General features: G+C 48.7%; 1 protein-coding gene across 1 annotated transcript in view; it reads right to left on the bottom strand.

Annotated features, from left to right (window-relative positions):
• Positions 1–624: 624 nt before the first annotated feature.
• Clstn3 (calsyntenin 3) overlaps positions 625–26,950 on the bottom strand; it is a 33,616-nt gene continuing 7,290 nt past the window's right edge. Inside the window, exons 8-18 of the mRNA XM_085839939.1 lie at positions 26,357–26,469; positions 20,827–20,989; positions 20,212–20,268; positions 19,280–19,437; positions 18,979–19,127; positions 9,517–9,743; positions 9,028–9,198; positions 8,128–8,273; positions 7,571–7,706; positions 1,811–2,013; positions 625–1,582 (exon numbers count right to left, since the gene is read on the bottom strand). Of these exons, the coding sequence (XP_085696065.1) occupies positions 1,442–1,582; positions 1,811–2,013; positions 7,571–7,706; positions 8,128–8,273; positions 9,028–9,198; positions 9,517–9,743; positions 18,979–19,127; positions 19,280–19,437; positions 20,212–20,268; positions 20,827–20,989; positions 26,357–26,469 (1,664 nt within the window). The 3' untranslated portion in view covers positions 625–1,441. The remainder of the gene's footprint in view (positions 1,583–1,810; positions 2,014–7,570; positions 7,707–8,127; positions 8,274–9,027; positions 9,199–9,516; positions 9,744–18,978; positions 19,128–19,279; positions 19,438–20,211; positions 20,269–20,826; positions 20,990–26,356; positions 26,470–26,950) is intronic.

Here is a 26,950-nt window from a genome sequence, read left to right as displayed (position 1 = left end):
ACAGGAAGGACAGTGTCTACAGCAGCAGTCCCCTCTCTGCTAGCTCTGTCTCCTTCTGTCCTTTATCACCTAAGGCCTAGAGACACAAAGGACAGTGAATAAATGGCCCAAAGGTTGTGGACAGACCAGAACCTGCCATACTACGGTGTCAGCATGAAGAGAGCTAAGGCTACTCAGCAGCCATGTTGGGGGCGTGGCAAAGCAGAGCCCTTGAGCCTGAGCTACAGATTTCCTCCGCAAAAAGAGCTCTTGATCTCGTAGTTGCAAAGAACAGAATCGCCAGTGTCCTCCCTTATGCTTTCTGACTAGGAGCCCCAGGAGCCAATGTGCTCTGGTTGGGATTTTGAAAATGGGGGAGGGGCTCACAATGTCCCCAGAGAGCAGTGGGCATCTGCGCATGCGTCTATGTCATCCCTTTCCAGGATGCAGGGGAAAGGACACAGTGTGAGTCCTCCGACCCCATCTTACATTCCCAGTGATAACCTGGGGATTTACACAGCTAGTACCAACCCTGCCCTGTCACCTCAACCTGCTCAGAGGCCTAAATGGCCCCTAAGATCAGAAAGCCCACAGTCACACAGAATCAGCCAGGTAAACAGCAAGCAAGAACTTCTTTCTGGTTGTTTTATTTGAAAACCCTAGGGTGTGGCCCTCCTTTACCACACCCATCCCCTACCCTCACCCCAGGACATGACGATGCCACGCACACGCACACATACAAGGCTGTGAGCTGCACACAGAAACACAGGAGCTGCGCTCACGACAACATTGAAAAAATATACACTATATATAATACACCCCGAGGGTCCCCCTCCTCCTCCTTCCCCACAACCTAGGCAAAGCAGGCCATGGAGAAAGGAATAGAGACAGTAAGACCTTGGTACTGCTCAGGCAGGAGAGGAAAAGAGGACAAAAGAGGGAGGAGGCTGAGAAGAGGGAGGAGCAGGGATCCCCAGAGTGAAATGGAAATAGAGGCGAGGGGATCCTAGGGGAAGCGGGAGGGGGAGGGGCAACAGAAGGAAGGCCCTCACGGACAGAACAGAGTAGAGAAGGACACAGCAGCAGGCGCCCATCAATTGCATTCCCACCTCAACCAAAGCAGTTGACATCCCCCTCCCTAATACAGTGCATGGCTGGCACGGTGTGCTGCCACAGGTAGGCTACAGGGCCAAAGCCATCCAGCCACTCTCCCAGGGCAGCCAGCTGGGGCAGACGCCTCAGGAGCACGCCAGGGGAAGGGCAGCCCAAGGCAGGGGCAGGCTGAAGGAGGAGGGCAACCCCTGTGGGGCCTCCTGGGATTCTGAGATTGAAGGACTGCTCCAAATAAAGAACTCTTTCTCCCCCCTCGGTCTCTCTTCTCTCAAAATGCCGCCGTTCTCCCTTTTTTCCTGAGTGCCTGTCTCCCCAGGGCAGGCCTCTCTCTCTTGGCAGGGTTGGAGCCTCAGTAGCGGTGTGGGGGGCTCTCAATGATGCGTCTCTCATCACTGCTGGGGGAGTCGGCTGCTTCGGAGTCACTACTGTCCTCTTCCTCTTGCTGGCCACCAGCCACCCCTGCCACACAGGTCTGCTGGTTCTGGTAGGACTGGAGAAGACAAAAGCAGAGAGCGAGAGCTCAACAGCCTAGCCACAGGCAGAACCTCTCCTTGAGGACACGCACAAGCATGCACGCATGCGCCATTGCAGAGTCCCTCCCCAGTCTCATCCTTCCCCCCCCCCTCCATGAGCTCAGCAGCTGCACCAGCACCAAAAGCGTTTGCCTCGGGCGTGGTCCTCATCAGGAATATTTGCTTCATCCCTCCAGGCCACTCACCTCCATGGGATTGACGATAATGGTGAGAGCAGAGTCATCCCAGAAGAGGTCAGGGTCCTTCGGGTCAGTGGAAGCCCCTGAAGGTCCGCCAGTTCCTGAGACGCGGCGATGAAGGGAGTGGATCCGAACGAGGCCGAGGATAACCATAAGCACCAGAAAGCCCACGCATACCACAATGATGAGAGTCGCAGCACTGGGGACCACTGCAGGGAGAGCAAGGGGTCAGCAGAACGCAGCATACCTGGGCAATTCGGGCTCGGGGGTTGTAGGGTGCCGATGGAAGGAACTACTCAGTGGGAAAAGTCCAAGAGTCAATAAACCACAGCCACCAAAGTGATCTTGAGGAGGCAAACAACCTGAGAAACAAAGAGCAACAGACCCCACCAGGAAGTGTAAACTGGAACGGAAGAAGAGAGAGGCTGCTCCAGGGGGCAAAGGCACACAGACAAGGGAGGCAAATGTACAAAGGCAGGTGGTGTGGAGAAGGCCCCCAGCCTACTGCTGCCTTGAACAGCTATATTGTCTTTGGATAAATGGCAAAAACTAGAAGCTTCCTGTGTCTTTCTGCCTGGATCTTCCCCAGGTACCACCACCTCCCCAGAGGGAAAGAGAAGGTCAGCCGCAGAGGACTGCCTGGGATGAGAAGCAAAGCAGCTCTGAGCCTGGCCTGCTGACCAGAGAGAGGAATCGCGGTCCCCAAGGACAAGGACAGGTCCCTTCACTTACCCACCTCGTCTGGGCTCACTCCTGTTCCGTGACACCTCCCTTCTCCTTGTGGGCCTGAGGTTCCTGGTCCTGCAAGGCTGCTGTTCCTGCGGAGTCTCCCCCTGAGGTCTCCCTACTTCCACCGTTGCACTCCCGGGTCTCCCACCCTGAAGCCTCATTCTGATGCTCAGGTTCAGGGGTACATGGACTCTCACAGGCAGTGAGAGACAGAAGGGCATATGCACTCTCACATGGACCTTGGAGCTGATGGTGGAAAAGCAGATGTGCAGACACAGGCACATGCCAATGAAGAACGAGTGGGCACACAGCTGGACAAACATCGCCATGCCCCATACCCGAGCCAGGCCTCTAGTTGCCCACACAACTGCCTGTACCAGCCACCTAGCAGCCTGCTCGCACAGTAGGATTAATGGGATATGTGTCAGAGTCTCTAGCATGCCGCCAAAGAGCCGTATGAGCAAGGTCACCCAACTCCCTACCAGCTGGGCAAACCAAGCACCCCCCTGAAGGAAGACATAAACGCTACAGACCTGGACCCTGAGGGCCACAGAACGAGCAGCCATAAACACAACCTGGGCCCCATTCTGTGCAGCCAGAGAGAGCACTCGGAGAAGCACAAGGAAGCAAAGCAGAGGAACCCCAAATCCCAGAGACAGCAAATGGAGGAAGAGACCCCACAGATACACTCCCAAGCCCAGAGCCCTCCTGGGCAGCTGGATCGCTACCTGCCACATGGGTTCTTGATGCCCTTCACACCCCAGGCAGTCCTATTCCTGAGAAATAGCCCGTGCTTGCGTGTGTGTCTCGGACACCCACTAGCAGTCACACACAAGCAAGCCCTACATAAAGGTCACATTGCAACCCGCTTCAAATTTACCTCCATCCTAAAAGTCACATGTTACGAAACAGAACCTGAGTGTGGAGGAGATGACATCAAAGGTCCCAAACACCCAGCTGCAGACCCCTCTTGCCAGCTGCCAAGCACACACACTGCCACCACTCCAGGACCAAGCAGGTAAGTGAGAATGCCTGCCGGGGCTGTCCCAGCAGCCACACAGCACCCCAAAGCCACCCTGATGGTTCTCTGTCAAGCTAGTTCACATCCCAACATGACCGATGGCCCATTTTGTACTACTTGCCAAACAGATCTAACTCCACAGGGGTGGGGCCGGCAGCCTCACTCACTAGGCTCTGGCTCCAAGGCAAAGATCAGCCTGGTTGGATCAGCATTTCTCAACTGCCTGGGTATGGGGGAGGAAGGGGAATGGGAGCAGAGCATCTCTTTCTATGCAACGGTCCAAAACAGCCCCTCTCAGGTCCCCAAGTCAATGGACAAGTCCAAGGAGTAACGACCCTGCCAGAAGATGACCCCGTGGCTAAGCCCAGGCAATCCCACCTTCAGAGTGCAAGCCACAGCAGATGTGACTTCAAAAAAGGACAAAATGCAACCACTCCAGCTGTAGGCCAACAACTCTGATTCATTAGCATAAACCAGAAGGTTGGGAGAATTTTTAAATTAGCTACAGACAAAAATCAAGACCTCGAAAGCCCATTAGATCTTGTTAAACACAGCGAACTCTGGACTTGGGTGACCACTGCAGCCAACATCAAGTGATGTTTTAGCAAATGGTTCATGTGATCATAGGGACACTGTTGAAAGCACTGTCCACAGCTCAGCATAACCCTTCCCTGATGAAGGAAGGGTCTGAGACTTCCATCGGCGCCCACTTCCTACCCTGTGATTCCACAGTTGTTAGGGATTCTCTTTGTTCAGCTATCAGCTAGCAAGGCTTTGCAGCAGCACAGCAGCTCACAGTATGTGCTTTATGTGAGCTGACATCAGTCCCTGGCTTCATCTCATTTGCCTCCAACCGCAGCCCCTCCCTCCCTCCCTCCCTCCCCCCCTCCCTCCCTCCCTCATTCCTAATTTTTTTTCCCTTTTAAGTGTTTTAAGTTGAATTCATTTGTCTTGCTTTATTTTGATTTTATTAGACAGCATATCACTTTGTTGCCCAGGATGGACTTGAACTCCTGGACTCCAGTAATCCTCCTGCCTCAACCTCCCAAGTAACTAGAAATGAAGTGCCAGGCTTCCTTTCTTCCTCCTCTTCTTTCTTTCAATCATGGGCCGTGACAGAATCAGTCATCCTTTTAGAAGGAATACTCCTTTTTTTTCTTTTTCTTTTTGTTATTTCATTACATAAGGTCACACAAGGCTATTTTCATGTAAGTACATAATATATTTTGCGAGTAGTCACCCAATATTCTCCCCACTAGAATGAGCCCTTCTGTTTCCCAGACAACTTCAATTCTCCTTCCTGGTCATCACCATTGTTTAATACTGCTTCTTTGCACATCTTTCTAAGGTGCTTCAGGTACTTGAAAAAAAATCAGTGTACAGAATGGTTTCCAAACTCCGCTATGCAATGGAGTTACATGAAGATCTTTAAAGTTAAACACTGATAGGGCTGACCGATGGCTCAGCAGTTAAAGGCGCTTGCCTTGCAAGCCTAATGGCCTGAGTTCATTCCCTGGAAAGGACTTGCTGACTCCACAAAGTTGTCCTCTAACCTCTGACCTCTGGCCTCTGACACGTGTGCCCACATACACACTTCACACATACACAAACACAGAATAATATTAATTAATATTATTAATTAATTAATTAAGTAAGTAAGTACTTAATTAAGTAATTAAGTAATTAATAATATTAATTAATTAAAGTAAAAAAGCATTGATCCCTGTCTCTCATCACTTTGGGGTCCCAACCATCAAGAGAGTTTAAAGTTCCCCATGTGACAGATGTGAATCAAAGTTTGGGGTAACAACGTCATAATGTCCTCATCACTTGTCTCTCTCCTTAACTACCCTCTCAGACCCTCATGTTCGCCAGGATCCAGTGCAAACTCCGCGTATGTCACAGAACCTTCCTTGGCCATTCTTATTCACCAGGCTCTCCTTTGCCTGGTGCTTAAGAAGCCACACTGAATTCAGCCTCTATCACTGGAGGAGACAGTAGTGCTTGCTTCTTCTGCAGCTTTTGAGGAGTTTAGCTTCACAAAACCCCAATTCTGCAAAGCAGTGTGCATGAACTTGGGAAGTGAAGAAGAGGGAACACTTTGGAGTCCAAAGCAATGCATGGAACAGGTTTGATGGGCATGGTTGAAGTGTGTCATCTTCTAAGCTCAAGCCCTATCACTTGTAAGTGGTCTCAGAGAGACGTGAACTACACTTACTAGGGCCAACATAAGGGATGAGGGGAAGAGAGGTGGCTGTTCTCCACTGACTATCAGCTGGTTGGCCAGGATGTAAGTCACAAGGGGTTCCACTGTAGGGAGGATCAAGGAGATGGAATGACAAACCCTGCCAGGACAAGGCATCAGGACACTCAGGGAGGAAGCTCTGAGCTCCTGGGAGCTCTAACCAAAGACAAAGAACTGAAAACAGAAACATGACACCCAGATCTAGCTTGAGCCTGCTCCTGGGAGCTGAGCTTACTCACGGGAGCAGAGTTCAGCATCCAGCCCAAAAATGAAGTATGAGGTGACTCGGTGACCGTGAGCTCCTCGGGGAGTCCCCTAAAGAGCCTGTGACCTTTTGCTGCTTTTCAAAAGCAGCAGTCTGTGGCCTTGGGAGTGGGCTTAGTGCTTGAAACATGTACATGGTCTCCAGAGCCAACTCTGACAAAATCGGATAGTGAAGTTGAGTAACTTCACCAGGCCAAAGGCTAGGTGTGTCTCAAAAGTGAGGAGAATGACTGCACCTCTAGAGGGGCTCTGGAAACAATGCTAAAAAGGTCCAAAGTCACCTCCAGCAATGTAGCACCACTGGGCAGATTTTAATAATTCAAGAAAAGACTTATTTTAGTTCTACAAGATGGTTTGATGTCAACTTTATAAAAGAAGGAAGGAAGGAAGGAAGGATGAAGGATGAAGGATGATAGATTCATGAGCCACAGTGGAAACACAGCATGCCCCATCAGGACAGCACAGCAGCTCAATCGGCCAGAAGCAGAGTTGATGATTTTTCTTCTTTGTGCTCACATTTGCTCCCTTTTGTGTGTGTGTGTGTGTGTGTGTGTGTGTGTGTGTGTGTGTGTGTGTAATTAAGCAAGTCTTAGTGTTAGAAGCAATGAGCCACCAGTACAGGACCATAACTGGGAAGACTGCCCCATCCTGATACAACATTTGGCATCTGTTGATTTAGAAATTTTCCACAGAAAACATAGGATTACATGTTTAATAGCATCTACTCTGTCCACAGGGAGAGGAGGATGGCTATTCTGTAATTCTTTCTTTTTATTTATTTATTCGTTTATTTATTTATTTACTTACTTATTTATTTTAGGGTGTGTGTGTGTGTGTGTGTGTGTGTGTGTGTGTGTTAATGCATATTCCATGGTACATGTGTGGAAGTCCAACTTGTGGGAATCGGTCTCTCTTCCTCAGTCTGCGATGAAGGTCCCAGGGCTCAAACTCAAATTCAGGTCGTCAGGCTTGACAGCCGAGCTATTTTGCCACCTACCTCCTTGTTCTTCTTTTCTTTTCTTTCCTCTTTTTTTTAACTGACAGATCTCACCATGTGGCCCAGTCAGGTTTCCCCTCCCCACCTCCACCCCGTCTGTCTCTGCCTCCTGAGTGCTGACGTCATAGTCATGCGCCACCGTACCCAACTCCTAAAAGCCCTTTATCCCCAATACATCTTCAGGCAGTGCTGGTATGCTATAGGCACTAAATAAACAACTTCACTACAGAAACTGCTAGAACCCAGCTAACTCTGCAGGGACAGGGACAGCAGCAAGAATAATAAAGATGCCCACAGCCCACGTTACTTGTGGCTCTAGGCTTGAGCACCCTGCACTGGCCCGGGATTCACCTTCCCAGTGAAGTTGAGGTCCAGAAGGATGAAGCGATTGTCCCACTGCTGTCACTAAGGCTGGTACCACAGAAAGCAGAGTCCACTGCCTCGCCCCCCCTCCCCTCCCCAGGATATAGGGATGAGTGTTAATGTCACACTTCCCCTCAGCTTACGCACTGGAGTTCCGGTGGGAGCTGGCCAGGCTGTGTCCAGCCATCTCAGGAGGAGGCTGGTGACCCCGGTGCAGGAACTGCTGTGAACTGAGCACATGGCTGGGATGGGCCACCCGGTTCATGCTATGCAGGACGTTGACCTGAGGAAAGGCAGGGCCCTGTAAGTATAACTGCTTCTCCCCAAGGCCCTCCCCACCCCACCCCATTCCAAGCTCCCTCATTACAGCCCTTTCTCACTTGGGGTAGGACTCATAACACAATGTGGGGGGCAGAGCAAGGGGTAGAGTCAGAAGACACTTTGCAGGAGACACTTCTCTCTGTCTGCATGCAATTTCTGAGGATCAAATCCAAACGCAGGACATTGGGCTTAGCTGTGAGCCATCTCTCCCATGCCCATCTCCGTAACTATCAGCCCGCATCTCCTCCTCTGCCATCTGTCATGGGCCTAGAAATCTCCAATGCAACAAAGTCCCTGTCCATCAACCATCTATCTGAGGTCAGTATATCCCGGCTCCTTGCCCAGAGCAGGTGGCCAAGAAAGGAAAGGGATTCTCCAGGTACCTCCACGATGAATTCGTTGCTGGAGTATCGGCCATTCATCTCCGAGCAAGAAAGCCGGAATTTCCTGGCATAAAGGGCAGCTCCGTGCCGAAGCTGATAACGAGCCTGCCTCAGGATCTCTTCATACACAGTGATGGTCTCCACCCCTGGAGAGTAAGGAGAAAAGCTTGGTGTGTCTCAGGCTCCAACCAGCAGACAACACAGTGGGAGGGATGCTTAGCCCCATCCCTCAACAGAGTTGTAAGCTGACAGCTCAGAGGAGCAGGCTCCCACGCACTCCGATCTACAGGAGTATAGTAAGCAAAGCCATATTTGCTTCTCTGCCCTTCTCACCTAGCCCCGTGGCTTCTTGGACTCCCCAGGGATGGAAGAATCTAGATAGTTATGGAAAGGACGCTAAAGGCATCTTTCAAGGGAAGGTAATGGTGGAGACACAGCTTTGGTGAGGGAATGGAATGGAAAGGACCAGTCATTGTCATCTCCTCCCATTCTCCTGGGGGCAGCTTCCCCTGGAAACCATCACTTCCCACCGTTCACTAAGATGAGCTCTTACAGCTGTGCTGCATACAGGAAAAGATAGAGAGGGGTAACCTCATCAAAGAGCTAGAAGACTTGAAAGCTTGTTGGGGAAGACAGAAGCAGGAGAGAGATGGCAGAGACCAGAGAGGACATGGAAGTAGAACAAGGAGAGATGGTGATCCAGGCTATGGAGAGCAGAGGGAAACAAAATATTCAGAGCCTCTGCCCAGGCACACTGCCTTCAGTCTGAGAGCCAGAGGCTCTTCCAGCTAAGTAGGAACAAAATGGCACCTGACCAACATCCCAAGGAAGTAGGAGCCATGTGATTATTCATGAAAAAGTCACACACAACAAAGAAGTCAGATGCTTGGCCTCACTGACCAGCAATGGTGAGGTAGGCAGATGTGTTGGTGAGTTCCAGGCCTCGCTGCTGCAGGGAAGCCATGTCCAAGAGCAGGCTCTCTCGTTCAGGGTCTAGGTCATCCCCCACCAGAGAAATCTCACAGCCGTCCAAGTTGTGTACAATCTCATCTGACATGCGTGTGTCTGTCACTGTGGGGGGAGAGTCGGGGTCAAGGTGAGAGTTGTACCCACTGAGGTTCTGAGACTCAAACATTGTCATCACATATAGTCAGTCCCCCTTCCCACGCAGGGCCATTCCTTAAGGAAGATAAACATCAATGTGTTATCAGCATGCAACATGCCCTTATACTTGCAGGTTTCTTTCCCACAGGCTCTGGTTTTTAAGGGTAAGTTGTTCTCAGTCACACAGACACAAGAGAAAGCCCTTCCAGCCCTGTAGTCACTCCCTCAGTTGTGTTACAGACATCACCCTTCTCTGGACCAGGTCACTCTTAGGGTTGTCCTTACCTGTGCCCTGCCAACTCTCATCTGCTTTGGCCTCCACCTGGTGAGAAATGGAGCAGGTGATCTGAAGATCGGGGAACAAGGGGACTCCCTCGGGTCCCTCAAAGTCCACAGCTGGGCGGGCAAAATGAGCTGTGCCACTCAGAAGGATCTGGGGGGCGTCGGGCTGAAGAACCACCACATAGCCCTCCACTTCAGGGATGGAGACACAGGACTCCTCACTAAAACACCTGTGTGAGAAAAGAGGCAGCGTGTCACTCAACACACCTCCTTTAAAAACCGAGAGTCTGCCCAAGCATGATGGCACGTGCCTTTAGTCCCAGCCCTTGGGAGACAGAGCCAGGTCCATCTCTGTGAGTTCAAGGCCGACCTGACCTACACACAAATTCCAGGCCAGCCAGAGAGACACCCTGTCTCAAAAAACAGAAATCTAGTGTCTGGTTCATACTTCTGAGCCCCCACCAGAGGACCATCCCAGAGAGAATGAGGGCAGGAGAGATGGCAACAGCAGCTTCTCTAGGCCCCACCCCCACAACAAATCTTCTGAATATGTCACTACTGAAGGAAAAGCAGAAGATAGGACAGGCTCAGCCTGTGAGTAATCACATCATGGAGGCTGGAAACCATGGAATGTCCATCACATTCTATTTTAATGAAACAACAAAGAAATTGAGACCAGCGAAAATGTCCATACATTGAGATAGTCTTGCTATTTCTCATCAACTTTCTGCCCTTCCACCAAACATCCTAAGACATGCCTGTAATCCCAGCATTCAGTGGGCTGAGACAGGAGGATTGCAAGTTCCAGGCAAGCCTGAACTAAGATTCTCTCAAAAAAAACAAAAAAACAAAAAAACAATTAAAGTATACACATAGTTCTTGACCCAGTGAACGTTACATGGGTCCAGTAAAATATCAGCCAAATATAGGCCCTAAAATATCCAACAGTAAAAGTGAGCTAGAGTTAGGTGTCTATCAATAATGTCCTCTTTTTTGGTGTGTCTTCTATCCCATTTACCAAACATCAGCCCAGAAGACACAATTAGTTATGTCCCCACTCTCCCAGCCCAGCCCCTGCGGATCACCCTGACCTCTCCCAGTCTCAAGCTCTTGTTAGCCTAGGGAACATTTTGTCATTGCCTTAGAGCAGTGTTTCTGTGCTACAGAATAAGGATAAGAGACCAAAGCTTTTAGCCATGCATGGTAGTGCACATCTCTAATTCCAGAGCTCAGGAGGCTGAGGCAGGAGGATCACTGAAAGTTCAAGGGTATCTTAAACTACACATCGGAGTACCTCAACACCCTTGGCTAGATAGCAAGACTCTGCATCTAAGAGAAAATAAACCGAATATGGCACATACAGTTTAATTGTCCTAGACTCTAATTACCAAAGAAAAGGTTGCTATGGTGACATGGTGCTGTGCGTTACATGTTTAGAACAACTCTATTCACCAGGAACTTACCAATAGGAGTGTAAGCTACTTAAGATAGCTTAATATCAATAATCAACACTTTGGTATCACTGTAATGGGTTATGGATTAATTACAACAAGTGTGATCACAGTATGTTTATTCACTACTTCAAACATGATTCAATCTGTTTAAATAAAATAATAAAATAATAATAATAAATGCTTGGCTCTTGCAGGGTATTGTAGTTCAGTTCCCAGCACATCATGTTGGTATGCTCACAACTGCCTTTAACTCCAGCTCCAGGGAAGCTGACACCTTCCTCTGGTCTCCAATGGAACTTGCACACAGTAGGCACACATGCACACAAACACTCATCCACAGAACTAAAATGTTTTAAAAAGTAAAATTTGAAGCCTGGCAGTGGTGGCGCACTCCTTTAGTCCCAGCACTTGGGAGGCTGAGGAAGGCGGATTTCTGAGTTCGAGGCCAACCTGGTCTACAGAGTGAGTTCCAGGACAGCCAGGGCTACACAGAGAAACCCTGCCTCGAAAACAAACAAACAAACAAAAGTAGATTTCTAGAAACTTTTTAGTCCCTCAATAAGAGAATAAAATTCTAAGCCTGGCATAATGGTATACACTTTAATCCAAGCATTAGGAGACAGAGGCAAGTAGGTCCCTGTGATTTCTGGACCAACCTAGTCTACAAACCAGTATCCAAGCTGAGACTCTATATAAATGCCAAAATAAAATAAACAAATTTCAGGAACGACAAAAGAAGGAGAGAAAAGGAAGCAAAAGAAGCCCCCAGATGGAGCATCTGAGCCTCGCAAGCCATATTTGCCACAGAGTCCAACCACAGCCCATGTTTGAAGCCCAGACCTGTACCAGTAAAATGTGCCACACACACACACACACACACACACACACACACACACCTTCCTGCACTGTTCACAGTGAGACAACAGAACAAGACAGCCCTCACCAGGGCCCAGTGCCTCAGTCTTGGCATCCCACTCTCCGGAACCATGAGAATCAAACCTCTATTTTTATGAATCCCTAGTCTCAGCTATTCCATTATACAACAAAGTCAGGAAAGGGTGACCATAGATGCAGGTGTCGTGGTAACAAATGCCAAAACCATGAAAGCAACTCTGGGACCAGGTGATGAGTTAGAAGCTGGACCAGTTTTGAAGGAGATGCAGGGATGGGAGCTGTGTTGCTATAAATGGAGGATTAAGAAGACTCTGTTGAGGGCTCAGAGAGAAGAAACCTTTGTTTCTTGTTTGTTTGTTTGTTTGTTTGTTTGTTTTGAGGAGGAGCCTCTCCCCCAGCCCAGAGCTCATCAATTGGTTATAGGAAGCCAGAGCGCTCCGAGGACTCACTGTCTCCCCACCCATCTCAACACTAGAGTCACAGATGCACACCACCTCCCGTCTTTCTCCTGTGAGTGTTGGGGATCAGAAATCGGGTTCCGATGGTTGAGTGGTAGGCACTTTACCTACTAAGCCATCTCCCCAGCAGGAACTTCTCAGAGATGATTGAAGATGTCACAAGATTTTGCTAGAAATACATATGCTCACTAAAGGCCATTCTGCTGAGGTCTGATGAGGGGCTGGAAGAGCAACTGGAGTAAGAACCATTCTTGTGTATACTGGCAAAGGATTGTGTTACAGTCTGTCCAAGTCTGAGCATTTTTGGAAGCAAAACTTAAAGTCAATGAACAAGAACAGCTGATAGGGGCTGGAGAGATGGCTTAGCAATGAAGAATGCTCTCTGCTCTTCCAAAGGACCCTAATTCAGTTCCCAGCACCCACTTCAGCAGTTCATAACTGCCTGTAAGCCCAACTCAGTTCATAAATAACTCCCTGTAAGGCCCGTTCAGTTCATAACTGTCTATAATCCCAGCTCAGTTGCCTGTGAGCCCAACTCAGTTCATAATTGCTTGTGAGCCCAGCTCAGTTCTCAGCTCCTAGGGGGTCAAATGCCCTCTTCTGGATTCCACGGGCACTCGTAAAACAATCACATGCACAAACACATGCAGTATGTACATGTAGCTACAATTTTTTGTAAAAGATAATCAGTGTAAAAAACTCTAAGAAAAATATTGAAGACGCTGTAGGAGTACCTTTAGTCATAGAACTAAAATGAAAAGTAATTTAAAGATGAAGTTCATAACTCAAAAGCAGACAGCTTATGTATTTGAAGGGTCCACAGCCTCCCAAGCAAAGAATGAACAAGCAGACATGATTTTTTTGATAGATCAAAGGGGGCAGAAGGAAGGTATTTATCAAGACAATAGAAAAATGAAGGCATTTCAGAGATTTTCAGGGCAGCCCCAGGGTGTGGAAAGAGATCAACATTCCAAGCCTGGGTCACTTCAGGTCTCTGCTCTCTACATTCTGACACAGAGTCCCGCCTCCACCCATCTTGGATCACCTTCAAGAGCATGGGTAGGCTCTGTGTAGCAGCCATATGTCACTGGTACTAGAGAAGAGGCCATGGTTCATTTCACCTTGATTTCAAACTCTGTCACAGAGAGCCCCAAGAGTCATGAGGGCAGAGACAATATAGAGAGTATTAGGGCAAACCCAAGTGGAACCGTCAGCCCTCTAGATCAATGGAGGCAATGTCACCATGGAAACCCCAGAACTGCAGAGCTCCCAGCAGTGTAGGACACCAACCAAGAGTGCTATGGGAAGAGCTGCTACATAGCTGAGGCCAGCAAGTCATGGGAGTGGAGCTGTCTGATGCCTTCTGGCTGACCTCCACCCCAATATGTCTGGAAGCAGCACATGGAGTCAGGGGTTCTTTGAAAGCTTTTGCTTTGGTTTGGTTTGGTGTGGTTTGGTTTGGTTTGGTTTGGTTTGGTTTGGTTTGGTTTGGGTTGGGTTGGGTTGTGGTGGGGTCTCCTGATCTATCTTTACCTTCTGAATGCTAGGATTATACGTCTCACACATACCATCACACCTAATTTATGGTGCACTGGGACTCAAATCCAGGGTAAGCAATTCTACCAACTGTGCTTCATCTCTGATTATCCTGAAATCTCAAGATCTGAAATTGCATGGCTAGAGAGACAGTTCAGTCACTAAAGTACTTACCATGCAAGCATGGAGGCCTGAGATCAGATCTCCAGGACTCGCATGAAAGCCAGGCATGGCACACACTAGTACTCAAAGTACTGGGGACGCAGAGACAGATTGATCCTTGAACTTCCTAGCTAGCCAGGCAAGACAAACCAACACACTTCAGTGAGAGGACCTGTCCCAAAGGATAAGGTGGAAAGTTATGGAGAAAGATGCCTGGTGCTGATCTCCAGTCTCTGCTCATATGCACACACTTGTTCACACACAAACATGTGTATGTGTACAGATACAAAGAAAGAAAAAAAGAAATAATATTAGATGGGTGTGTTGAGGCACACTTATAACCCCAGCACTCAGGAGGTTGAAGCAGGAGGGTCATGAGTTTAAGGCCAGCTTGGGCTGCATTGTGAGATGCTGTCAGTCCTGATTGCTCAGGGATGTGCTTGGAGGCAGCTTTCTCTTTTTCCTCTGGTCCACTCCCTTCCAGAGGGGTATGTCTAGCCTAAGCCTGCTCCTTTAATTGTATTTGAGAAACAGCTAATTTGTCCCATTGCAGAGATGGAGAGGAATTTGCCTCAAGGTACTCCAGCCCCTACATTTCACCCGGATCTAACCTGATGATGCTTAAGACTTTGGGGTTTTTTTTGTAGATGCCAGAATGAGGAACGAGACAAGACAGTCAGGATGGAATAAATGTAGTTTGTATGTAAGATGAGCATAAATGTAGTGGGCCAAGGACAGAATTCTAGGATTTAGATGTGTCCCCAAAAAGTATGTTAGAAATTTAATCCACAGTGAAGCTGTGTTAGGAGGTAGGACCTAATGGGAACCACTTAGCTCATGTCTGATGCATCTTCATGGACTATCACTGGTTAGAAGAGAGGACTGAGACTGACAGCTCTCCCTTCTCCGTTTTCTTCCTTTTGAGCCTTTCTCTCCTCCTTCCCTCCCTCCTCTTCTCTCCCCTCCTTCCCTCCTCCTCTCCCTTCTCTCCCTTGTGTTCCTTCTTCTCTCCCTCCTCCCCCTCCTATTCCCCCTCTTCTTTTCCCTCCCTCTTCTCCCATCTTTCTACCCCCCTCTCACCCTCTCAACTGGTCCATTAGATGATACATTAAGAGTCCCTAGCCAGATGTTGACCACCAATCACCAGCCTCCAGAACTATTAAAAAAAAATTAAACCTCTGTTCTTTCTAAATTACCACGCCTCAAGTATTCTATTATAGTAACACAAAACAGACTAAAGCCAGGCATGGTGGCTGGTGCCTGTGATCCCAGCACCTGGGAAACCGAGTTTAAGGACAGCTCCAGCTACAAAGTAAGACTCTGTCTCAAAACAGCAACAACAACAAAAGGCTGACTCAGCCAGTCTCGGCAAAAGGGTTGTAGTTCTGAAAAACTGGGAACTCTGTTGTTCCCAGTATGATTGTGCTGACTGAAATGATTTGGGTGAGAGGCCTAGAATCATGAGTGTCACCAAGCACAGCCAGGCTGACTGATGGAGCACCTCTGCAGGTGTGAGGGCCCGGAGCCCTAAAAGACCCAAACGTGACCTACAAATGACCCAGCAGCCTGGGAGTGGAGTAGAGGCAGCCACACACCCGGGCCACAATAGTGCTCTAGCAGATTTAAACAGGAAGAGAAGGCTGTTCCCGAGTCAAAAGCCAAACAAATGATTCTGCATGGCACACAAACCTCACACTGTGGGCAAATACGGTCACCCCAGAGTGAGCAGGGACAAAACATGGAAAAAGAAAGTGAGGAGTCAGAAGAAGGAGGGATTATTTCTGGACAGGATAGGAGTAGAGTGTTTGTTTGTTTGTTTGTGGAAGTTGAGAAGGGGTAGCTTTGAGAGGGTGGAGGACTTTATGCAGGCAGCAGTTAGAGCGAAGATAAAGCGTACACTCTACAGAGTGAAGGCCAATAAAGCTCGCAGGTAAGGTTGGCAGGGACCTTGAGTTAGTCGCTAGAGTTCAGTTTGCAGATTTATGGCACAGACCTTACACTATCTCTTTTCATTAGAAAATGGTCTGAAATGGTGAAAACACCTCTGATTACAGTGCACTGGGAGCTGAAACAGGAGGCTCTCAAGTGCAAGAAGCTCAAGGCCAGCCTGTACAACCTGGCAAAACCATTAAAAAATAAATAAAAAAAAAAGCAAAACCAAAAAAAAATTTCTGATCGGACATCACTGGGCCAGTCTTGGGTAGAGGTGAAGTAGACCTAATTTAACTGTTTAGGAAGGTAAGACAATAGGGCAGGGTAGAGTCATGGGGGATTGAGTTAAAGAGTTATGCCCAAGCTCAGGGACAAGCCCGGTGTGGCCGATGCATACATCATGAAGGACAAAGACAGAAAGGAGCCCAAGATGACTCAGGCCTGAGTGACTTCAAGGTCGGAGATGCCATTAGAGAAGTTCAGAGCACTGGCCCATTTGGGTATGGGTTATTTAAAGTCAGTTATTTCAGCATTGACTCATCTGGGTTTCGGTCCTAAAAGAATGAGGTAGAGCGTACAGCACATAGGTATAAAGTCGAGAAGCATGGTCCGGGGCAAAGCTAGAGAAAAGGATGGCTTTCCGTCTCTCCAAGGGTTCATGTTGATTAAGCAGGCTTTCTTAAAAATACATGTTTTTAAAGTTTAAATTATTTAATTTTGCCAACAGTGGTGGTACAGACCTATATTTCCAGCTACCAGAGAGGCTGGGGCAGGAGTATCACAAGTTCAAAGCTTGTCTGAGATACAGAAGTCCACAGACATCTTTGTCAACTTACTAAGACCCTACGTCTCAAAAATAAAATGTGAAAATGGAGCCAGGGATGCAGCTCAGTGATAGAATGCTTGCCCTAGTGCACAAGGTCCAGTACCAAGAAAAGGGGTGGGGGCCAACATGCATTTAAGCATTGACCTGATAGGTACATAAATCTGGCTTTAAATGATCAGAAATCCAAACACTGGAAACAGGAAGCCGTGAAAGCCACCCAGACAAAAAGAAGAACAGGCATTGATAGGAATCTCTGTTTCTTCTGTCAGTCTCACACACACACACACACACACACACACTCACATCTAATTTCTTTCCATGACCTTGAGAAACCAAGGTGAACCAACCACATAGCAATCCATAGAAACATAAGGGTGGGGCCTTGCTTATTAGCTTAAGTTTGACCCCCAACACCACACAAACTGGTGTGTGTATCTGTGCCTGGAACCCCAGCACTCAGAAAGTATAAGCAGGAGGATTGACAACCCAAGGCTCTCCTCAGTTAGAGAGTGAATTTGAGGCGAGCGTGGACTACGTGAGACCCTGAAAAGAGAGAAGAGAGAAGAGACCTCATAAAAAAAATGTCAAGGCCCCTTCCCTCTTCTGACAATCCCAAAGTCAGTTTCCAGGTTGTATTAATAAGCCTCTAGCCTAGGCCTGGATGAGGTAAGAGGGAATCAGATGAACCATGAGCGAAGACGTTGACACACATTTACAGGATGCCCCTGCCAGAGTTCCACCCTTGGCTAGAACAGTTCTCTCCTCTAATGTTGCTCCTAAGGACATGGAAGGGGTGAGGCAGATCTTGGTTCCTGAGGGATGGAAGTGCCTTAAGAATTCAGACTAGGGGACTAGAGAGATAGCTCAGTGGTTACGAGCATTGGCATTGGCTGCTCTTCCAGAGGCCCCAGGTTCAATTCACAGCACCCACATGACACCTCAGTACAAGGTGTCACTCCAACTCTAGAGATCGAAGGCCTTTGCCGGCACTGCACAAATATGTTATGTAGACATATACATAGAACACCCATATACATCAAAATAAATGTTTTGCAAAGGAAATGTTGGCTAGTACACAGTGGGGCGCATACAGCTCCGATCTGTGTCCACATGATACCCAATAGTCTGTGACCTTTAACTCCACAGTGTGGAGTTAAACTCCGCATGACAGCCCAGCAGCAACCTTCCACAGGGCTGACAGGAGCCTAGAAATTGTGCCGAGTTACTACAGGTCACAGAGCCCTCTTCCAATATATCTGAAGCACATGCTTCAGGGAATTTATGCAGAAGTTGAGGCAGGGAGGGGAGAACACAGGAACTCTGGCTCCTAAATTGCGTGATCCAGCCACTAGATGGCAGTATGTCTAAAAACTGCCCTCCAGACCATAACTGCGAGGGGGGAGGGGGGTGGTGGGGGGGAAGAATTGCTTTCCCAGAGGACCCAGCAGCACCTACAGAACAGGCACTGTGGCAAGCATTATCCCTGGGTGATAGCGTTTAGTTCATAACAATTCCATCGGTCAGGTCCTGTTATCCCTCTAATATCTAATAATCTAGACTAATAAATATCTACTAGATGCTAATCTATATCTAATAAACACTTACACCTTGACCTTGCCCACAATTTTCGGCTGAAGAATGCAAAAGTCATCCCATTACAATACAAAGCTCAGCAAAGTTGTCCTTTAAAAGACCAGCTGGGAATAATCTCTCTCTTTTGGAAATAAGCAATCTCTGTCTCAGCTTTTCTCCTGCCTGAACCTGTAAAAGCAGCCATGAACATCAGGGAAAACAGCAAGCCAGATTTGGCCTGATGGCTTAGGTTCGTCATATTTATTTTGCAAGAACTTGGTGAAGTAAGATAAATAGGCCAAATGAACAGATCTCACCATTTGTCCAAGGTCATCCAAATAATTAGAATTGAGTCCGAATGTCAGCCCCACCTTATATATTAGCATAAACAAGATCAAAACCCCCAAACCCTGGAAACTCATCTTCACAGCGTGTAACAGAACAGGAAACCTGACTCTGGTCCAAGGTCTTCTACCAACATGACCTTCAACAGGTCAGCTGTCCTCTCTTGGGACTCCGAGAGGGAGAGAGGGACGTGAAATGAGAACGGTGTGGCTAGCTCTAGTGATGTCTTAAGATAAAGAACGACACCGACTCTGTTCAATGATCAGCCCGCCTACCCAACACTCACTTGACAGCGGTGGTGAGGCGCAGGGGCCTGACGCCGGGTGTGGCAAAGCGCAGAGTGTTCATGTAAGCCACATGCTGCAGGGCATGGTTGAAGGTCTCCACATCATCCCCCTCCAGGGTGAGCAGGGACTGCGAGGGGTTCACGTGGACCTGGGTCCCAGACACAGACATAGCTGAGAGCAAGACCAGGAGGCAGGAGAGGAAAGGTGCAGAACTGTAAAGGAGTCGGGGGGGGGGGGGCGGGGGGGGGGGTTCGGGGCCAGGGGCATGCCGGGAAAGAGAGGGAATGGAAAGGGCTATACCTTCATGCCTTTGCCCAGGCTCTCGAAATCCCTATAGTCCAGCCCCTCCCGACATGCATAGAGGCACTCGATGACCTCACGGCTCTCCAGGCGACCTGAGCGCACGCTGAAACCAGCCAGGTAGCCATGGAAGTAGTGGTGGATCAGCAAGGGGTCTCCTAGGGCAGGAACACAGGAGCAGGGCAGGTAGTGAGAGGAGAAAAGAGGAGCAGAGGAAAGGTGGGCCGAGGATGGGGCTGAGAGAAAAGAGAAAGGAAGACGTAGCAGGAGGTTAGAGAAAGAAAATGAAAATACAGAAATAAGAGATAAGAGGTGAGGGAGAAGTAGGAATGAGGGGTGGGATGGAGGAGACAGAAGAGACCGAATTGTTGCTTAGGATGTGTAAGGCTCTGGGTTCCATCCCGTAGCACACAGGAAGAAGAAAAGTGAGAAGGGGGCGGGGAAAAAACCATGAGGAGGAAGAGGAGGAGAGAAGGAAGAGAAGAAGAGCAGACATGTAAAAAGCTTCCGAGAGGAGAGAGAGGAGGAGGAAAACACGGGAGGGGGAACATTAGGAACTGACAGGAAATGCGGGACTGTAAGTGAGGGCGTCTTTCCAGGGACATGCGGGGAGACCAGGATGAATGTGTGTGAGCTCCATAGATGCCTAGACTGGCCCCTCCGGCTCCCTGCTTTTTGCTATTGGAAAGTCAGCAAGAGAAATGGTACTACATTCTCTGGGCGGGGGCGGCGGTGGGGGAACACGCAGAATCCAGCCAAGCTATATACCCAGCCTTCTTGCTCCAAGGAGACCCTGCCTTGGCTTGGAGACTGTATACCATGGTGGCGTGTGAAGGAGAAACTAGAAAGGCTGGGTTGGGGGGCAGAAAGAGAAGCACACATAAGCCAGTTGAGATTAGAACTCTGGTCTCCAATTCTCACCCACGGTGTACCTGAGGTTGTGTCTGTACTGTTCTCTCCCCCCTTCTCCTTCTCTTTGTTCTTCTCTTCTGCAAACGAAGGGAAAAGAAAAAAAGCGCAGCAGTGAGCTGGGAGCTGTGACAAGATGTTTTGTAATTCTCCTAAGTCCTCTCTTGCCATGTAGGGTTTGCAGGCTCTCAGCAGAGTCCCAACCCCTCGAGTGATATCCCCCAATTTTGCAGGCCTATGTTATAGATTACTCTTTTGAACAGGAAACGGGAGGACTCTGATACGCAAATGGAAGACTAGCAGTCCCCCAGAGGATTCCTGTCCTCCTGCAAGGGAGAGGCTGTGGAAATCATCATCTCCTTGAGGGAACCAAGTGAGAACTGGCTAGAGTTAACGCTCTTGATCTGCGGATGGAAATGCCACCAAGTTTAAGGTGCTGACCCACACAGTGGGGACTTGGGTATCAGAATCAGAGGTCTCCAGCACAGATCATTCAGAGAAGAGTCACCCTGCCTAGCTGTACAGAGGGGCAGGAGGCCGCCTCTGCAGACGGGCAGGCCACCGTTGCTCCTCACCTGACCTCCTCCCCTCCCAGCCCTAAGCCACCAAGCCTTTACTGAGAAACTCAGGGGACCCACCAGTCCAGCAGGCCCCAATCATGAGTGCAGGTTCCCTCCTGGGTGGGTGGATGAGACCATTGTCGTGGATGAGAGCCGGGTCGAAGGAGATGCCGTCAGTATACAGTGTGACCGTGGGGAACTCCAGGTTCAGGGCATAGTGATGCCACTCATCGTCACACACCTGGGGGTGCAAAGCAAGGGCAAGAGCCTCCCAGTTACTTGTTCTCGAAGGAACTAGCCCCAACCCTCCTCCACGTCCTAGAAACAGCACAGTCCTACACATCCCCAGGCCTAGCAGCAGGGCTGCCTACAGGGCAGGCAACCTAGTATAGAAAACTCCATGAGTTAGAGAAACATGCAAAACTATAAACAGAGCTAGCCATGGGAGTACATCCCTAAAGTCCAGCAACTTGGGAACGTGAGACAGGGGGATCACCTGAATGGAGGGGTTTGAAGGTCAGTTTGGGCAACGCAACAAACTCTTGTCTCAGAAAATAAAATAATAATAACAACAAAAAATATGTGGTAAGTGAATATTTAGGAATAAATAGATGGGTGACATCGTGATCTCCAGGGCAGTTTCCAACCCAACAGGCACCTCTGGGACACCAACTGTTTCCCTCTGCTGCTTCTCCTGGAGTCCCCCAAATGAGGGAAGAATGGGCAGAGGAAGGCGTGGAGCTCTCCACCGTACCAACTTCCCAGTGGTAGGAGCCCTCAAGGCTCAGCACGGGCCCTCTCCCTTCTCTCCTCTACACCCTCTTCCTAGGACTGTCCTGGTCTGTTCATAGGGCTCAGCCTCCACAGTCACACTGGTAACACCACCATGGCCATGGCCAGCCCAGAGTTCTTCCCAGATTCTGTGCTTCCCAGCTCCCCCCCCCCCACATCCCCACCCTCCACACCCAAACCAACAGGGCTTTTATCTCAGGGCCAAACAAAACTAACAGCTGTGGGTCTCATTTAGGACTCTCTAGCTCCCTGGTGGCATAGCAGTGAGTCCCCAGTTACTTATGTGTGAACAGTCATCACAATTCCATCCACTGACTTACACTCCTCTTTTCTTCTTCTTCTTTATACTGGAGACGCTTCTGGAAAGCTCATGCATGCCTCTAAGCTCATCCCAGTCCTGTCTTACCTGACTTTTTATTTCTGCTTTGGTTGGGGTTGGGTTGTTTGTTTGAGGCTGTTCTAGAACTTGCTTCATAGACCTGGATATCCTCAAACACACGGAGATCCACCTGCCTTTGCCTCTCTGCCTCCTCTCTGCCTCTGCCTCTCTCCCTCCTCTCTGCCTCCTCTCTGTCTCTCTCCCTCCTCTCTGCCTCCTCTCTGCCTCTGCCTCTCTCCCTCCTCTCTGCCTCTGCCTCTCTCCCTCCTCTCTGCCTCCCTGCTTCCCTGCCTCTCTGCCTCTCTCCCTCCTCTCTGCCTCTCTGCCTCCCTGCCTCTCTGCCTCTCTGCCTCTGATTAAAGGCATGTGCCATGAGCTATCTTGCCTGATGGTTTGGATTTTTTGAGTCTCAGCTTGCCTGGGCTAGCCTCAATCTCACCATGACCTTGAACTTCTGATCCTCCTGCTTCCTGCATGAACTGTGACACCTGGTTTTATGTGATGCTGGACACTGAACCTAGAACTTTTCCCCAGCACCCCCTCCCAGCCCCATCCTCCACACCCAAACCGCCAACAGGTGCTTTCTTCTCAGGGTTTCTATGTGAAACTCTCCATCTCTGGACTGCCATCAGTGGACAGGCACTCTGCCAACTGAGCTATATCCCCAGACAAATGATGGTGATGATGATGATGACGATGATGATGATGCTTTTGCAGTTGCTGTTTAAAAAACAAAAATAAGCCAGTGGTGGTGCACACCTTTAATCCTAGCACTCAGGAGGCAGAAGCAGGTGGATCTTTGTGAGTTTGAAGCCGACCTGGTCTACAGAGTTAGTTCCAGGACAGGCTGGGGTTACACAGAGAATCCCTGTCTCAAAAAACAAAAACAAAACAAAAAAACAACAAACAACAACCACCACAACAAAAAACAAAGTCTCACTAAACTGCCAGGCTAGTCTTGAACTTTCAATACTTCTGTCTCAGCCCCCGGGGTGGTTGGAATCACTGGCCTGTAGCACGAGGCCTGGCTTACTTCCACTCTTGTACTCTACATTGAGACCTCTCACAACTGCCCACGTGATGGTCTTTAACATAACTCTGACCAAGTCATATTCCTGCCTTTAGGCCTTCAGACAAAGGCTTCCCAGAGCCACTGTCTGTCTCTCGTCTCTCGGAGCACTCCGTAAACCCCTCCCAGAGCTCCATAAGCCCCACCCAGCACTCCCTAAGGCCCTCCCCCTCATCTGCTGGCCCTGGATCCACTGAACTCTTCCTTGCCTCTGAGATTTTTCATCTGCTGCTCCCATTTAGATATTTAGATTTTTTTTTTAAACTCCACCTTCACTAGAGGCTGGCTCAAGGTTCAAGGATTGACTTGGCACATACAAGGTCCTGGGATAAAACCCCGACTACGCCAAAAAGAGGAAGTGGGGAGAGGAACAGAAGGCATGGGAGGAGAAAAGAAAGAAATAAAGTAGCTTATCTATCCAACTAAAATAAAAGCTAAATGAAATTGAATGTTTTGTTTCATATTACTAAACTCCATTGTACCCATAGAATCTATCTGTAAAAAGGCAGGCACTTCATTGGTGTCTAATAGATGTTTTAAATAAAAGAAGATAAAGAAATTTTTTAAAGAGACTAGGGATGTAGCTCAGTGATAAAGCACTTACCTAGCATACATAAGGCACTGCAGTCAATCCCTAGCACTGCATACTTCACAGACATGTATACACACACACACACACACACACACACACACACACACACACACACACACTCACACACACAAAGCCTGAACAGCTTGTAATTTTCTCTCTTTTTTTTTAGGGTTCTTTTTTTTTCAATTAAGGATTTTTGGGGGTTTTGTTGTTTTTTGGGGTTGTTTGGGTTTTTTGGTTTTTGGGGTTTTTTGTTTGTTTGTTTGTTTGTTGTTGTTTTGTTTTGTTTTGTTTTTTGAGACAGGGTTTCTCTGTGTAGCCCTGGCTGTCCTGGAACTCACTCTGTAGACCAGGCTGGCCTCGAACTCAGAAATCCACCTGCCTCAGCCTCCCGAGTGCTGGGATTAAAGGCGTGAACCACCACGCCCGGCTACAACGTGTAATTCTTAAGAGGCTGAGACAAGAGGATCACAAGTTCAAGGACAGCCTTGGCTATAGAGTGGGTTAAAGGCCATCCTGGGCAACTTAGTGAAACCTTGTCTCAAAATAAAAAGTAAAAAGTAGGCTGGTCAGATATTAGGCAGGGTTTGGGGCTTGGAGAGTCCTGTGGAGGAAGGGGAAGAAGGATTGGAGGAGCCAGAGGGATCAAGAACATGGCCCACAGAATCAACTGACTGGAACTCAAGTTGGCTCACAGAGATCGGGGAGCCTGTATAGTCTGAGCTAGGTCCTCTGCACATAATGTTATAGTTGTGTAGCCCCATGTTCTTGTGGGGTTCCTAACAGTGAGAGCCAGGGCTGTCTCTAAGTCATGCCTGCCTTGGGGACCCATTTCCTCCTTCTGGGTTGCCATCCAGTCCAGATGTGAGAATATGTACCTTGTCGTACTGTAGCTTGTTTTGTTGTGCTTGGTTAATGTCCTTAGAAGGCCTGCTCTTTTCTGAGGGGAGGGGTATGGGTGGGGAGTGGATGGGGGGGGGGAAAAGGGGGTTAGGGGAGGGGAGGGAAGGGAAACTGCAGTCAGAATGTAATATATGAAAGAAGAAGAAAGAAAACCAACAACAACAACAACAACAACAACAACAAAAGTGGGCTGGGGACATAGTTCAGTGGCAGAGCCAGGCACTAAACTAAATCCTCAGTATCTCAGGGAACAGGAAAGGAAGAGGTGAAGAGAGGGAAGAACAGGGAGGGAAAGGGAGTGGAGTTGGGGGAGGGGGAGGAAGCCAACCCAACAGGAAAGGACCTAGAGGCAGCAAATGCCAAATCTTCTCTCTTTAAATGTGCTACCAACAGCAAAGCTTTCGTGAACAGGCCTCACTCCTATAGACTGTACGTTTCTCCAGGCCCTCCTCTCCCCTGCTTCCTTCACCGTCCTGCGTCCTCCACTTATCAATCACTACTATCAGGATTTATACAAAAGGTAGAAGATGGAAACTCAAGTTGGCCCTCGCTGGTCTTTGTAGTCAACTTGAAGAATGAACATGCGCTGGCCATGGTGACACACACCTACAGTCCCAGCACCCAGGAATCAGAGGCAGGGGAGGGGGACGGCAAATGCAGGGCCAGCCTGGACTGCAGAGTAAAGACCAATTCAATAAACAGACTACAACTTGGAAGTGTGGGCTTAAGAGAGGATCTTAATTCCTTTGTCCATCTTCACATATCTTTCATAAGTAGACAAAATAATGACAATTAACATGTGTAGAGTGGTTTTAAGTCTATAAAGCCCTATTATATAATTTCATCATTTGGGATATAGAATTTTTTTTATCCTTCTTAAAAGTTTAGCTAGGCACGGTGACACACGCCTGTGATCCAGGTCCTTGAGAAGTGGAGGCAGAAGGATCCAGAGTTCAAGGGCATCCTCTGCTATTTAGCAAACTCAAGGTCAGCCTGGGCTACCAAGAGACCCTGTCTCAAAAATTAATAATAATAAGATACTACAAAGTGAAAAAGCACAAAGTTCAAAAATACTAGTGGGGTAGTGTTGAGCACGCCTTTAATCCCAGCACGGGGGAGACAGAGACAGGTAGTTCCAGGACAGCCAGGGCTATGTAGAGAAACCTTGTCTCAAAACAATAAACAAACAAAAAACCAAAACTGACCAGTATGGCTTCCCAATCAATACTGACCCTTAAGCTGTGAATTTCTCCCCAGCATCACCTGCTTCCCTGGTTAAAACTAAGAATCAAGGACACACACAGTTATATGGGTTACATAAAAGAAGATGGGGGCTGGTGAGATGGCTCAGTGGGTAAGAGCACCCGACTGCTCTTCTGAAGGTCCAGAGTTCAAATCCCAGCAACCACATGGTGGCTCACAACCATCCGTAACGAAATCTGACTCCCTCTTCTGGTGTGTCTGAAGACAGCTACAGTGTACTTACATATAATAAATAAATAAATAAATTAAAAAAAAAAAAGAAGATGGACTAAAAGAAGGGCCAAGATGGTGGCCAGGCTTAGTAGAGGACACCCTTATGACCCTTGAATCCATGAATACTTCTCTAGGCAGCAAGCCCTGCGAACAAGACAACCTGGGGTAGACTAATCAGGGACTGAGTTTAGAGAAAGGGCCATCAAAGCAACAACAACCACAACCCTAAAACTTAGTTCCATCCATCTCAGAGGCCCCGCCCCCTCCCTCCCCTCGTCCACTTCAGAGGCCACGCCTCCATTCAACCTCACCCCCACCCCGTCCATCTCAGAGGCCACGCCCCCGTCCATCGCAGAGGCCACGCCCCCATTCATCTACCCCCCCCTCCCTGTCTCACCTGCTCCAGCTTCCAGAGGAACTTGACTGGACGAGCACTCTCAAGCAACGGCCAGTAGAGAAAGGCGATTCTGCAGCCGTGGACAGTCAGTGAGTAGTGAGAGTAGCCGTCCTCTAAGGGACAGGGAGGGGATAGGAGTCAAACACAGGCCTGAGGCAAGAAAGGGTTCAAAGGCTCGTGTTCTCATTCTCTCAGGCCATTGAGAGGGATCGTGAAGGGAGAGAAAGGATGGATAAGCCATCACCCTGCGCAATGGTGGGGCTTGTGTGGAAGAAGAGATATGACAGGGATGCAGGAAGACTAATTTGGCAACTGCCAATAAAGACAATGTCCTGCTGCATCCAGAGCAGGAACCTCTCAAAATATCATCTCAACAAGTCACAGAATTAGAGGAGTGGAGAAACCAGCCAGTGAACTGGGCATGATGGTGTCTGCCAAAGTCGCAGCAACTAGTCAAAGTGAGGTATTAGGACTTCGTGAGCCCTGGAGTTCAGGGTCAGCCTGTAAAACATGGCAAGACTCCATCTCTTTTTTGTTAAGGTGTTGGGGGAGTACAATGGGGCATTCCTGTAATCTCAGCATTCAGAATACTGA

This window comes from Mus caroli, unplaced genomic scaffold (assembly GCF_978045245.1).
Source record: "Mus caroli unplaced genomic scaffold, Mus_caroli_1 scaffold_7, whole genome shotgun sequence".
In the NCBI taxonomy this organism is placed as follows: domain Eukaryota; kingdom Metazoa; phylum Chordata; class Mammalia; order Rodentia; family Muridae; genus Mus; species Mus caroli.
The sequence above is the reverse complement of the archived record's forward strand: the minus strand, read 5'-3'. Positions and strand labels throughout refer to the sequence as shown.